Source organism: Buteo buteo, chromosome 13 (genome assembly GCF_964188355.1).
Source record: "Buteo buteo chromosome 13, bButBut1.hap1.1, whole genome shotgun sequence".
NCBI classification, from domain to species: Eukaryota; Metazoa; Chordata; class Aves; order Accipitriformes; family Accipitridae; genus Buteo; species Buteo buteo.
The window spans coordinates 36,797,088-36,811,912 of NC_134183.1; the positions used below are offsets into that span (position 1 = coordinate 36,797,088).

The 14,825-nt window shown below is 50.9% G+C and overlaps 1 protein-coding gene across 2 annotated transcripts in view; it reads left to right on the forward strand.

Moving 5' to 3' along the window:
* The first annotated feature begins 304 nt into the window (after positions 1–304).
* SIN3A (SIN3 transcription regulator family member A) overlaps positions 305–14,825 on the forward strand; it is a 35,998-nt gene continuing 21,477 nt past the window's right edge. Inside the window, exons 1-5 of one of the 2 annotated variants that reach the window (XM_075045621.1) lie at positions 305–323; positions 9,673–9,893; positions 11,558–11,734; positions 13,188–13,294; positions 13,793–14,075. In XM_075045621.1, the coding sequence (XP_074901722.1) occupies positions 9,705–9,893; positions 11,558–11,734; positions 13,188–13,294; positions 13,793–14,075 (756 nt within the window). In that variant the 5' untranslated portion in view covers positions 305–323; positions 9,673–9,704. Of the gene's footprint in view, positions 324–1,483; positions 1,698–9,672; positions 9,894–11,557; positions 11,735–13,187; positions 13,295–13,792; positions 14,076–14,825 lie in introns of those variants that run through there. The other variant, XM_075045620.1, reaches the window with a different exon arrangement.

A 14,825-nucleotide genomic window follows, 5' to 3' on the forward strand; every position in this document is an offset into this window, starting at 1 on the left:
CAGCAACTCCCTCCGCAACTTTGTAAACCCCGGGAGAAATAAATAAATTAAAAACCCCGCAGCCGCGGACCCATCTCCAGGTCGTATTGTAGCAACGGCAGAGGGGACCGGGTAGCGCTCGCCCACCTCGGCGGGGGTCAGGCTCTGCTGCAGGGCCGGGGGGGGGGGTCAGCTGCCTCCCGCCCTCCGAGCTGAGGCCTCTCCCTCAGCCACCCCCAACCCCCGCCGGTGGGCGGTCCGGTCGTGACGATCGGTATCGCGGGGCCAATCCGCCCCGGGGGGAGTTCCCCCTCCATTCAGGGCTCCTCGCCTGCGCGTTGAGGGTATGTAACAGCTGCTTTTTTTTTCCCCCCCCCCCCCCTCCCCTCCCCTCCCGCCTCCTTTCCACCTCCCCTTCTCCTCACGACTAGACCGGCATTTGCTTCTCCCCGGGTGGGGGAGGGGGGCGCGGCCGTTGGGCTGAGGGAAGGAGCGACCCGCGCGCTCTCAACGGCCGCCGGCGGGAAGCGCGCGGCGGCGGCGGGAGGGGGCGGGCGGGGGGGGAAGAGGGAGGGAGTGTGTGTGAGGAGGAGGGGAGGGGGGGGAGCGGTCGCTGCGCCGGCCCCGCCCCCCGCCCCCATTGGCTGCGGGGCGGCGGGCACGCCCCCGCGGCGCGCGGGGCCTCTCCACCGCCCCCTCCCCGCTTCAGTGCGTGCGTGCGTGTGTGTGCGTGTGGTGTGTGTCTGTGTGTCTGTGTCCCCCCCCACGTGTAACCGACCCGCCCCACGTGGGGCGCTGCCATCCCGGAAGTCAAGGGGTTCGGGGACAAAAGGCAGCGCTGCACCGCCCCTCCCGCGCCCCGCCGTCAACCCAGCCCCCCCTCCCCCCCCCCCGCCGCCTACCGGCGGCGGGGGGGGGGGGGAGGGGTGGGCTGGGTTGACGGCGGGGAGCGGGGAGCACGCGCGTGCGCGCCGCGAGGGGAGGAGGTGGCGCGCGCGCGCTCGCGCGGGCCGCGGCCGATGTAAACATTCCACAAAAGGGCTCCCCAGAGAGGGGGCGGGGCCTCGTCGGTCGGAGGCGGGGCCGGTCCCGCCGCGTGGGCGGGCTCCCCGCCGTTGACGGTCGAGCTGCCCGCCCGCCGGTTGGCTGGCTCTTTTCGGCCGCAACCAATGGAACCGCGGAGGAGGCGGGACGGGGGCGGGGCGCGCTGCTTATACGGACATTTTTCTTCGGCGGTAGGTCCCCCCCCTCCTCCCCTTCCCTCCCTTCCTCTCCACATCCCCTTCCTGGGGGCTGCGGCCAATAGGGGAGGGCGAGGTGGGCGGGACCGAGGCGGCGATTGGCCGCGGGGCTGACGGGCGTGCGGCGCGCCCAGTGGGCTTTTGGGGCTCCCCCCCTGCGCGGGGAGGGGCGGGATTTCCCGGGGAACAGAGAAGCGGGCAGCGCTCCGCCGCGGCGGCCGAGAGACGGTTACTCCATCTTACCCCCCTCCCCCGCCGAGTGTCCCCCCCCCTCTCCGCCCGGGGCCCCGGCGCCGCCCGCCGCCCGCCCCCCCTCTCCGGGAGGAGGGGCGCGGGGACCCCCCCCCCCTTACCCCACCTCACCTCACCGCGCCGGGGGAGAGCTCGCCCCCGCCGCCCTCCCGGGAGGGGCCCGCAGCGGCCCCGCCGCCCCCTGACCCTGAGGGACGCTCGGCCGCTGCCAGGGCCCGCTTCGAGGTAAGGGGGAGGGGAGGGGGCGGAGGGGGGGTCGCCAGGCCCGGTGCCGGCCCCCTCCGGCGATCCGTAGGGGGCGGGGCCTGGCGCCGGTGCCGCGCGCGCTGGCGGTGTGTGTGTGTGGGGGGGGGTGGCCGGTGCCCGCGGTTCTTCGCGTCTCCCCGGGGAGCCCCGGCCCCGCGCGGGCGGGCTCGCGTCCTCCCGCCCCGCCCCGCCGGGCTCGAAGCGGCGGGGGCGGTGGGGAGGGAGGGAGAGAGGAGGGGGGGGTGGGGGGGTGTCCCGGCCCCGGCATGGCGGGAGCGGCGGGCGGAGCGTGCGGCGGCGGCCGCTGGGCCGCGCTGCGAGGCGGGCGGGCGGGCGCCTCCCTCCGCTCCTCCTCCCGCCCTCCGCCCGGTGCCGCTCCCGGGCTGCGGCGGGACCGCCCCCCCCCTCCTCCCTTCCTCCCTCCGCCAGCTCTCTCCCGCATTGCACGCCCCGGGTACCGGCCGCATTGCGCGCTGGATCCTCCACCGGGGCTCTCCCCCCGCCTCCACCGGAGCTCCTCCCCACGCTGCCCGCCCTGCGGGGGTGGTCCCGAGAGCCGGCTGGAGCCCGGGGGCGGCGCGGGGCTCCCCCGGCTCCGGTGTCCGCCCCCCCCCCTCAACTTCCCGGAGAAGTTGCCATTAAAAACCTTTTGCCGCTCGCTAAACCGCCCCCACCACCACCACCGGGGGGCCGCTCCGCCGCCTCGCACCGAAGCGGCCCCCGGGATCACCGAGGAGTTCTCCCGTGGGTTTTCGGAGAGCCCCCCCATTGCGGTTTTTTCCAGCTGAACCTCCGCGGCGATCCGTAAGGACCTGTTGGAAGCGATGCGTAGAGATCTACGGAAACCGGAGAGCTCCTCCTGCACGCGTTAATTCTCGAGCGTTTTTAATAGCAAGCCGGCATCCTTTTTTTTAACGCGTCCTCTCCGCGCAGCGCTGTGCCTTGAACTTGTCAGAGTCTCGCGCTTGATGTGGCGGCCCTCTTTCTTAATTCTTCAGGCTGTTGGACGTCCGTAGAAACCGCTTCAGGTTTTTTCCTGGGGCTGCAGGAGGCTGGCCATGGCGGTCGGATAGCTTTAAAAAAACACTAGCACGCTTTTGTGCCTGCTTAACCAAATACTGTCTTTTCTGCCTTTTCCTGGCCCGGGTTTGGAATGAGTTTTAAGAGTCGTTATTTGTGCAAATAACACGTGTGTTCGGCACGCTGGTGGAAAGAGCACGTCCCGGAAGAAATGCGTTTATTTGGACTGCTAAAATGGTGCAAAACTGAAAAAATAATTTGTTTAAAATAGCGCTGGAACAAGTTATCAAAGGCATCTTGGGCTGCGCGTGGATTTTTAATCTCCCGCGCTGCCCAGAGGAATCAAAACCTGCTTCCTGTGTCGAAGTGTAGCTTAAGGATGACCCAACACCTTATGTTTCTTTCCTAACTTGTCGCTTTTATATTCACCAGTTGTGCTCAAAGGTGTGGGGGCTCAGTAAACAAGTGGGAAATGCCCAGCTTCTTCCAGTACAGCTCTATCTGCACTTCAGTCTTCCAGTCCTAACTTGTAATTTTATTTTTTTTTAAATACAGTTTCAAAGAAGTATACATCGTTCTAAAATACGGTGCCGTTAATACTATGTAATAAAATGGCGCCTTATGTTAATGTAGTAATTTTAAAGCACTTGTAAAATTCCTTCATCACACAAAAGTGCCTTGGCAGCCTAGTGTCAGCCTGCGCTGGATCTCCGGGAACAGAAAACCACTTTTGGGGGTCTTTTCTTCCCTGCCCGGGTGAAGTCAGCAGTTTTTCAGGCCAGTGCGCTCTTTGCGAAAGGAAGCTGTGCTTTTTCACCCCAAAGGATCTCCTCCTCGCCCCTCCCACCCACCGCTTCTGGTTAAGATACACGGTCTCAGCGTGAATTTGTTTGAAAAGCTTCAACGTGATCGTTCACCAAATAACATGGCAGTAATTTGCTAAAGTTTGGGGAAAGTCTGGGTGATTTAGACTGCTTTTGCAAGCAGAGTGGGGAAGGGGCATGCTTTTCCCGCCCCTCCTGCCCAGCCCGGATTGCCAGAGGAGCCCTCCGCGCAGGCTCCTGGCACGTGTGGGTCTTGGAGCCGGGAGCATCGCGTTGGAATTGGCAAGAGGATCATTTACGTTTCCAGGATTTATGAATCGTTTTCTGTCCAGATTGCTGTTCTGGTCTTCTCCAGCATTGGAAAGCTTTTATGGCTGTTAAAGCTGGAACAGAAAAGAGAGTACCGTAATAGCTGTCATTTCAGCCTGGTAGGCAGGGGGTGCGCTTTTGGGGACGCACTGCTTTTTTCCAACTCCTGTGGGGTCTTGTCTCTTTTTATATATATATAAAGAAAGAAAAAATAAAAGTATTCTGGTAATTCTCTCTGTGCGTGGGGAAAGCGTACTCGAGAAACAGGGCAAAACGATGCTAACCTCTGTATTGAGTGTAAAGCTCGGTTCGGATCATCTCTTTGCTGTGGGGTTTAACACCCAGGCCATTCACTGCTCTGGCAAAGCCTTACCAACTTGTTACCCATCTGGACGGAGACGAGTGGGGTTTACTCGTGTCCCGTCTGCCGCATGCTGGGTGCTGGCATGTAATCCGCAGGCTGTCACCATGTCACCTTGCAGAAAACTCTCCTAACTGCTCTGAAAGCTTTGGATACTGCTTTTCCAGCACCTTTTTCTTTTGGATACTTCTAATTTCATTTTGGAATGACTCTCCCATCACAAATGTGCCCCTGTAGTGGGGTCAGGGGCTTATTCCCATGTTACAGGTGAGGGATCTGGGCTGTGTGGCACCATGCAAAAAATATACCAGCGGTTGCTGAACAAGCTGGGTCATGTTCTGGAAGTCGTGCGGCTGGGTTAGTGCACAGACAGCAGCGCTGCTGGAACCTGAGCCAGCTGCTTTCTAGCAGGCACCGTGATATACGGCGTCAAAATCCTGTGGGGGACTTGTCCCGCAGGACATCCACGATGGCTCTGGGATCAGAGCAGCCCGTCCAGGGTCTGGAGCCGTACCTGAGTCTCACGCTTGCTGCTCCCAAGTTTTGAGTCCTTCCTCCCTCAAAAGGAAATCTTTCAAAAAGCCCCCGCACACATTAAACACGTCATCTGCCTCCATGCCATTTCCCTGCCCTTTTTCAGAAGGGTCCTTGCTCTGCGGGGACCAAAATCCTCTCTAGCAGTGCTTTCACAACTTGTTTTGTGAGGACGGTGTTTATCCACAGGCTTCTTGCGGTTCCAACAGGTGCCGAGGCAGCAGACCTTCCCAATGTGCTTTCTTCGTATTCTCTATTTGCCTTTTTCTTTTTGCTTTTGATTCTGACACCTATTTAACAGCTGATCTCTTAATGCCAGAAGACCCTCCTTATCTGATTGGAAAACCTGAAATAAAAAAATCAATATAGGTTTCTAGCTATGCAGATTTTTGAGATTTTATTTGGTACAAAGCTGGGGAGCAGAGCTGCCATGGGAGAGGCAGTTTTGTGAGGTAAGAGGAGGATGCCCAGGCTCTCTCACCTCCGTTGCTCCCGCAGAGGAGTGAGCGGGCAGGAGGGGAGCTGGGTGTGAGGAGGGAGCTGTGCGGTGCTCTGCCAGCTGAATTCAGCCTTGTCCCCGCTTTGTTCCTTCTCTTTCTGTGTCAGTGCTGCTGCTCCTCTCCTCTCCGCAGTACCAGAGGGGAAGGGATATGCTCCACTTACGTTTACCGGTCCCACTGGCTTATGCGAGGCAGATGGATGGGGAAATCCTCTGATGAAGTTGGCGGGGTAGAATTGCATAATTCTGGGGGTGTTACTGAGATGCAACGTACCTTTTTAAAATTTTTTTTCTTGCTTTACCAGCTGAGGATCCTGTGCATGTTTGCAGTATGTCTGCCTGATGCACCCTACCTGTAGTCCTAAGCAAAGCTGGTGAGCTGGGCGGTGGCACGGGTGGGAAGATCAGAGGTGTCTTCCTACACAGTGTCCTTTCCCTGTGAAGGGGACACTAAAAAACTCAGGAAAAAAAAAAAAAGTTTTCATCCTCCTGTAGGCAAGAATGTTGTGTACTCTAACTGAAGTTAGAAGATAGTTTGGGTCGAAATGATGCTGGGGAAAGGGGATGAGATTCTCCCTGGACTGCACAGAGTGGGACTCAGTCTGTCCAGTTATTGCTAAGCTCTCCTATGTGTCTTGGGTTAATGCTTTTAACAAAGGAAAGTAACTGAATTTTGTGACTTGCTTTCAGTATTGTGCAGTCCTTGCTGTGTTTTGGGGGCTTGCTTTTTTTTTTTTCCCCATCCTCAAATTAAGATTACAGATGATACAATTTGAATTGGGGCTTTCTAAATCTTAGAGTCAAAGTCCATAAGGGGATGCCAGAAGTGTGTGCTACGTTTCTGAGAAGACAACGTAAAACAAGCATAGTAGTGTTAGTAATGTCGCCACAGTGGAGGGCAGATAGCTGATACAAGTCTTTGATGCTGCTGATTGCAATTGTATATTTATCCTCAAAATACCTTTCCATATTAGCTGGGCTTTGCCATCAGCAAGGATGCTGAGAGAAATCAGTTGTCACCGAGGGTGGAAGTGGGTGGAATTGCCCCTTTGAGCAGCAGGCTTCGGCTAAATTGGTTTAAAATGACATGTCTAGTCTTGGGTTTCATCACGGTCTTTCTTCCTTATCAGCTGCCTGGCGTGCTGTAGGAGGAGTAGGACGTGCTGTACAACAGATCTCTCCAGTTTTTGAATGAAGGAGATCCTTGGGAGATGCCAGGTCAAGATCAGCAGGACCTCAGTGAGGAGATGAATGCACTTTGGGAGCATTCAGCATCATATTTTCTTCTGCAAGATGCAGAGCAGTTTCTGCTCTGGTGCTGGTTTGCTCACTCCTCAGTGCTTTCCCCTCTCTGTAGAGTTTCGGTGGTGGTGGATGCACAGAGTTAACATCACTAGTCTTTGTCTAGGTAAAGCAGAGCACTGAGATCATCTCTCTGCTACGATTAAAAAAGCCTGTGAATTAGTAGTCTTCGTTAAGTGGTGGTCTGCTGCGAGCCACGCTTACACAACAGATGCAGACCCTAAGTAGGAGTTTAGCAAGGTGTTAACTAGGAAGATTGACTAATGCTATTGATTATTGCCTATAATATTGACTCTCTATTCATATATATTGACTGTAATATGAAATTTTGAAGTTGAAGCAGGTACAGTGCTTGGATAGAAGCAGAGTCCAAGCTCAGCTAGCGAAGGTGGGGGGAATTTGGAGGGAAGAACCACCTTACAGGAGCTTTAATTTTCACTAAACAGAAGCTTTAATGTCAACCATACAGCAAACTAGGTTTCTGGAAGATTGCTTACTTGGTCTGCGAGAATCAGGAGTGTCAAAACGTGATGTTCATGCTGCTGGTGTGTACGTGGTAGTGTATCCTCGGTGCTACTGCGATTCCCACAGCCTCACAGGGCGGAGGTGTTTGGTGGCTCCACGGGGAAGAGGCTTCTCAGTCAGCCTAAGGTGGCATTTTAATCCTCATAAGGACACATGAGTCTTCCGGCCATCTTCTGTCCTTAAACAGCCTTTAAAGGTTGGTAAGTCCATCCAAAGTGACAAATGTGGAGTGTTGCTTTGGGAAGTGAGACACAAGGGTGGGACGCTTAACAGCTGCCACACCGCATATACACCATGTGTATACACACACACACACTCCCCCTTATCGCAGACAGTGTGTTAAGCCTACTGGAACTGTTTCACTTCTTTATAGCAAATCACATGTGAATTTTTTTGAGAATGTTCCTGCTTTGTAGATATTGCGTGTATGTGTCTGCAAACCAGCAGCTCTTGGTTGCTTCTGTAGGGAAGGAAAGCTGTTGCACCGTTGAAAGGGTAAGGGGCGAACCAGCCTGGGAGATCAAAAGAAAGTGGAAGGACTGGCTGGGGTACCAGTGTTTAGAGCAGAAGGATATCCAAGTTGGTGAGTGGGTTATAAATAGATGCCATCAAAGCTTTGCCCAGACTTTACTCATGCGGTCAGCCATTGTCATGCAAAATCCTGGCTAGCTCTGCTCGTGGGATGATGGTGCGTGGCCAGGTTTGCCAGCGTTGCTCAGTTTAGTCCCAGCCCTATTAGCATAAAACTGTACGTTTTTACAAAGCTAAATGCCGACTGTGCTTGAGGGGAGTAGCTTCAAGTTAACCTGCCTAGCTCTTTATTTGTCAGCAGAGACCAGCTGAATGAAAAGACAACCAATGCAGGCACCATTAGCAAAATGAGCTCCTGGAGTGTCCCTCTCTGCTTTCTGAGTGTATGTTGGAGGTCAGACCTGCTTAGGATTTGTAACTTGTAAATAAGATCCAGTGAGCAAGCTTTCTCCTTTACTTGGGTTGAGGAGTCCTCCTCTGCCTCTGCCAGCTGTATTCTACCTGCCGGGTCCTTTGGGGACCTCATAAGGGACTCTGTTCCGAGAAGTTAAACTTGAAGAGCAACTCCAAAAAGAAATGAAGTAATCTTCCTTCTTGTCCTATCCCCTCCAAGTAAGAGGAGAGACTGGTAAAGAGAGACACGGAGGGGAAAACACTTTGTTGCCCAAAGCCTGTGTTTTAAAGCCCCTGTTGATCTATTCTGAACCTCTGTGCTGCTGGCTCCCATTTACATATTTGACGTGCACTGAGATATTGGTGAATGATCTTTGGGTTCTTTGGTTAATGACGGATTTAGACTGTGAAGAGCTGTCCTGACTTGGTAGATGAGAATTGGCTTAGTCAGCTGTTGTACCATTATTCTGGGAGAACTTCGTTCCCTCTTGTTTTTCTCTGTGTCCACATTAGCAATGAATGTGTTTAACTGCACTGGAACTGAAAAAGACTTGCTTTGGAGAGGTCCTGATGAATTAGAGGCTGAAGAGGGTGGATTTCACTCTGTTCTCTGTCCATCAAACACCTTAATAGTCTGCATGTGCTTTTGAGCACCCAGTGGTTTGATGAACAGCAGATAACATCTCAAGGATGGCAATAACAGTCAATGCATAGAAAACAGCACTGGAATTTGCTTGCACAAAAGAGTAGGTGAGTAGGTCAATCAAAAGAGCGAAGAATTCATGACACTTTTAGGAGCAGGATGGTGGATTTGAAGTGAAATGAAGTTGCACAAGGACAACTTAGAGTAGGGCAGGAACATGCCTGCATGTCGGAGGAGAAAGAGTACTGGAGAGCAAGTGGGAGAGCTGCTGAGCAGTGCTCGCTGGCTTCCCTGGCAGGCACGCAGGATGCCAGCTGCAGTGCCTGCTAGTGCTGCTCCAATTTCCACTTTTTGGCTTGTGCTGGTGAGTGGGGCCGTGATGCTAGGAGGATCACGGCCGTGTGGCATATGATATCCAAAATACTACTGGTAGTGAGTCTGTGGGTTTCACTGAGGTTGCACGTGTCTTATATGTCTTAAACAGAGAACGCTTTATTTTGAGGCTAAGTGATTGCAGAATCTGACTATTCTTCCTCCCACTTTCACATTTTTAAAACATCTCTCCCAGCTGACCATCATCCTGCCTGGACTCTCCAGGAGGCTTTTTCTGCTTTCAATGGAGGCAGCTATGTCCAGGCTGTGTGTATGTAACGCACTCTCCCTCAGTCTGTTGTGTTTAAATACGGCGTTCAATGAGCTTTGCATAGCTCAGGGTCTGCATGTGCTTAAGATGCCCATGCTAGCAACGTCCTTTAAGTGAGATTGAAGAAATCATTAACTTTTCAGCGGAGTATTTTGTTTCCAACAATAAGGCTGTGTTTTTTGTGATAGAACACGAGTGCATATTTTATGCAGAAAGCTGAATCTTAATTTCACTTTCCTATCTTAAGATATCAGTAACCTAAATGAATAGACAGAAACTTGCCCTACCTGCTCTTGGTGAACTTAGCCTCCATGGTGCTGGCAGGCAGCAATGAATCAATTGCATTTGTTAATTGGTCTGTTTTTAACAGGTTTTGTAGTGCTTCCCGAGCATGAATTCAGAATGAAGCGGCGATTGGATGAGCAGGAGTCACCTGTGTATGCGTCGCAGCAGAGACGTATCACCAGCAGCACTGAAGCTTTTCAACACCAGCACCGTGTGCTTGCCCCGGCACCTCCGGTATATGAGGCGGTTTCGGAGACCATGCAGTCTGCCACGGGGATTCAGTACTCGGTAACTCCCAGCTACCAGGTGCGTGCGTTTGTCCCTTTGCCGCATCTCAGCTGCGGTCCTGCTGTGTGACGAGCCAGCACCATGTCATTTCTTGGTAGAATTCTGTATTTGAGACAAGTTTTATTTTAGTAACCGGGGCTTCCTAAACTAAAACCAAGATTGGACAATGCTTATCATACATCTCATTTTAAGCACTTGCTTTAAGACTGTCGGCTTCATTCATGTTCAGAGCCACCTGAACGAACGTGGTGTTGTTTGGCTTTTTTGAACATGATTCTTTTAAATGATTCTCTCAGATCATGGTCTCTGAATCCTAGAGGCAAATGCGTGCAGGGCTTTTTCTCTATTTTTCTCTTCTTCACTGGGAAGAGGTTTGTTCTTACGGTTGCTCTGTCACAGGTGTATGATATCTTGGGTGATCTTAAGCTTAACAGACTGGCTCAGATCAGCATTTAGATTGCAGAGTTTCAGGAAAATTGAAATGTTTCAGAAAACATTAGCCCAGGGTCATTAGGTGGCACCCTTCCCTCTCTTGCCTCCTTTGCAAGGAGCTGTCAGCTGGGGAGAGAAAAAAAATGTACTTTAAGAGTGCACCGGAGATTCCTCCCAGTGAAAGACCAGGGAAAAGCTGTTCCTGTGTTACCTGTCTCTGCCATGTTTCTGGCATGTTGCATCTTCCACGCTTGCATTGCTGGTGAGCTGCCCTCCCTGCCTAGTGCCTGATTTTACACACAGCTGCTTCTCTACTGCTGCAGAAGGGATGTTCACACTGATAGTAGCAGCCACAGAGCTGAAGAGCCTGCAGGCAGACACTTGCAGGGACTGGAAGAGGGTGTGTTTGTGCTGGCAGTCCTTCCTAAAAAGAACTTGGATGGACCAGTAAGCAAATTGTTTCTTGTTCATGAGAAGGATTAAAAAAAGTACATCCCATCTAAAGGAGGCTTGAATGGAAGACTAAGTTTGTGGAAAATGAAAAGCAATTTACTTGTTAAAATTTTTTTAAAGGCTCTTTTAACGGATTTTCCAAATTGAAACTTTTCTGGTTTAACATATGAAGGAGACCCGAAAAGTGCATGCCTTCTGTTCCTTGCCCTGTTTTTCTAGGGGAGATACCAAGCTGAGTTTTCCCCTGAGTTTGCTGGTGCCAGAGCACCACAATTTGACTTCCAGTACCCAAACTGAATGGCGAGAGTGTAGAAGCTCGTAAACATTCATTCATTCAGATTATTGCTTGTGACACTTAAGTGTCGTAGAGAAAAGAGAGAACCTTGACTCTGTCAGACTAAAAATCCCATTTTATGCCCCTTTTGCAGGTCTTTATGTTAGTGTCAGTGACTAGACAGCCAGTGAGTCTGCAGGCTGGAGGGAACCTGTGTTTGTAACTTGTTTTCAGAGAGGGCTCTCCTCTACTTGGAGTATAGGATGAGAGTTATCTTGTTTCATTGTTAGGTCTCTCTGGGTCATTGCTGAAGAAAACAAAAGATATTTTCTCAGTAAGGTTGTTAGCAGTCATGGTTAAAGGTCAAACCGACTGTATCCTGCTTCCCAGCTGAAGCCAGGACACCTTAAAATTTTACTCGTATACCTGGGTCTGGGAAGACTGATCTTGCTCTCTGCCTGCGCAGCAAGCAGAGGTGGCTGCAAAGCCGTAGCTGTACGTGACGTCCTCTTTGCCTTGCCAGGTGTCGGCCGTGCCGCAGAGCTCGGGCAGCCATGGGCCAGCCATTGCAGCCGTCCACAGCGGCCACCACCACACCGCGCCGGTGCAGCCTCACGGGAGCCAGGTGGTGCAGAGCCACACTCATCCCACCCCACCAGCCGTGCCCGTGCAGGGACAGCAGCAGTTCCAGAGGCTCAAGGTAACGCTGAGCATTGCTGCCTTAAGTAAACCAACCTCTGCCTAAACCTTTGGGCAACCGGGAGCCTTTTTCTATTTGGTGCGTAGGGGAGGCCGCCCTGCAAAGCCAGCTGGTGACTTCCTAAAAGCTTTCTTGACAAGGCTTAGATGCTTCTCCTCTTTGGAAGACTGTTGAATGCAGAAGGGGACTTCTCTTTCTGCTGAAACCCTGTTGTTTCAAATACCGTAATGAAAAATGGACTTGCTAGGAAAAGGTCGGGGGCAGGAAGGAAAAGGAAGAAGTATTGATCAGAGTATTCATAGGAATGGGTTAAATTGCCAAAACATTTGGTGCTTTTCTGAACACATGGCTTATGTGGGTGGTTGTGTGGGAGTAATCTGGGAGTAAGGAAGGCTCTATTCTTGGATTATATGCTGTAAAATCCTAAAAAAGAGAAAAGTCCACCAAAAATAACCCATTTAAGTAGCTACATTTGGTTCAGCTCTAGCGAGAAGGCCACATATATATGTATTGATGCCTATTTCTTCGTCTCTTCCAAATACGGTGCAAGTCTTTTCCAGTTTCGGTGGAACCCACTGCCTTGTTGGGTGAGAGGCCAATTCCTTTTGCAGAATGTAGGACACTTCATTTCTTGAGACCTCTGAAAATGGTTTCATAATGTGTGGTTCTTTCTCCCAGTGATGGCAAATCCTCTGCCGATGCAAGATTCGGGCCATACATAATGGCCTTTCTTCCTTTGCTGTTGTTTAATTTCAGACAAAAGAGAGGTCCTATGTATAGCTCTTGCAGCTGAGGAACGTGTGGCCTGGCTGTTGGAGGCAATAGGGGACCCAGAGCTCTTGCTTTAGGCTGTGGCTGTTCTTTCAGTACATCTGAAAATTGGATGTTGGTACACGAATGGTTCATAAACTTCTTGCTGTTTGAGGTGTAAAACAATTTACCGCCCACGGTTGCCATTTTTTAAATCCTTATATGTCGAACTGAAATGTCTGGCTTTTAGAAAAAAGTGCAAGCGTGTACCTGGCAGACATCTACTACACTGAGTATGTCATTTCCACTTTCTGCTTATTCTTAGACTTCCATAATAATTTCCACATACGAATGCAGGAAAAATACTCAGTCTAGTTCTGTTTATCCTAGCAGTCACTTCAGTGATGGTAAATTTGGAGTATGGGGTTTTTTTTCTCTGAGTAATTCTGCTGATCTGTGTTGCTTTTTTTCCTTTTTGTTCTTTTTGGTACAGTTTTATCTTGTGAGCCAGGAGTGGGGAGTGAGTATCTCTTATTCAAATGGTGCTGGTGGTACACTAACCAGGCTCATGATCTTTTGCTCTTTAATTCCCTGCCCAGGCTCAGGGCTAACAGCTGTGTTTTCAAATAATGTGTGTTTTGCAGAACAATGGAGGTGAAATAAAATCTTCTCTGCTATTATAACCTGTGTGTTCTGTCTCCAGGTGGAGGATGCATTGTCTTATCTTGACCAGGTGAAGCTGCAATTTGGTAGCCAGCCGCAGGTCTACAATGACTTCTTGGATATTATGAAGGAATTTAAGTCTCAAAGGTAACAGGCTGTGTTTTGCTTCTTTCTTCCAGGTTAGAAAGAGCGTATGCGGGCATGGGAGCACAAAGCAGGAGCTAAATTCTGTCCTTCCATGTGCAGACTAACACACCTCTAGCAGTAGTGTAAAAGCAGTTGTGTGCTTTCTCTTCTGAAAGTTAAATGCATCCCTTCATTTCTACTAAATCTCTGCTTAGAGTGGGAGTTCACAAGTTCAGCCTTGATAGCTGATTCATCTGGCTGTCTGGTTGTCTGCCCATTAATAATGGTCAGACTTGGGACTAGATCTCATAGATATAAAATGCTGTCTGGGCTAATAAAATAATTCTAATGTCATTCTTAAGTTCAGTAATGTATTTATAGGAATCAGTTTTGCTTCATTTCATATGTTAGAGATTATAAGCTTAAAAATTCTAGGGGAAAATTCTTGTGTGGAGAACTCTGTGTACCACTGAAAAGTTCTTAGAGGATTGTGACATTTTGATCTTATTCCTCCTTCAGTATTGACACTCCAGGAGTGATCAGCCGCGTATCGCAGCTCTTCAAGGGCCACCCAGACTTGATCATGGGTTTCAACACCTTCTTGCCGCCTGGTTACAAGATTGAGGTGCAGACAAATGATATGGTGAACGTGACAACACCAGGGCAAGTTCACCAGATCCCCACTCATGGCTTGCAGCCCCAGCCCCAGCCCCAGCCGCAGCATCAGTCACAGCCTTCAGCGCAATCGACCCCAACACCAGCACAGCCAGCGCCGCAGCCACCACCTGCCAAAATTAGTAAGGTGAGAGACTTTGAATGACATACATTGATAACGTGGGGATCGTGCTGCCTTCGGCTGAAATTGTTAGGGAGCTAGAGAGAAAAAAAGGAACTTCCACACTGCTTTTTCGTGGTATTTGTGAACCTGTATGTTCTGCTGCTGGATTAGTTTCTCCTTGTCAAACTTCAAGGTGCATCCTAGTTTATTTGACAGTAATTCAAATAAGCCACCCCAAGGGTTTGGAAACGCTTTGTTGCTTTCAGTGAGGAACTGAAAGGTGCTCAGAGCATCTGTTAAAATGTACACACATTATTCAGGGAGTGATCCAGCTAGCAGTCCCAGGAAAAAGATCCCTGAAAAGCATTTGATTTTGCAAGAAGGGCCTCCTAGTTAAAGCACTGGGCACATGTTGAACTGCCTGCTTTTGTGTATATTGTCTCAGAGTAACTGAAGTCCCAAGAAATTTCCCATAAAACAGAGGCCATGGTAAAGATGTTGTTCTTGGTGTCAAAGTGTGTGTGTGGTTTCAAATGCTTGGAGCAATAAAGCCTTTAAAAGAGCTTGATTAGTTATTTGGTAGATTCTGCATTGCTTAAAGTCTTGTTTTCAGATTGGACATTTTTTGTAAAAGAATCTAGTTCAGCCATCAGCTAGATGGGTGCAGCAGTTATTGGCAAAATCTATAGTGCAAGAGTGACCATGATGCTGCCTTTAGGTATTGGTTTGTGCGCCTGAAGCTGAGATCTTTCAGTAACAAAAGGAATTTGACTC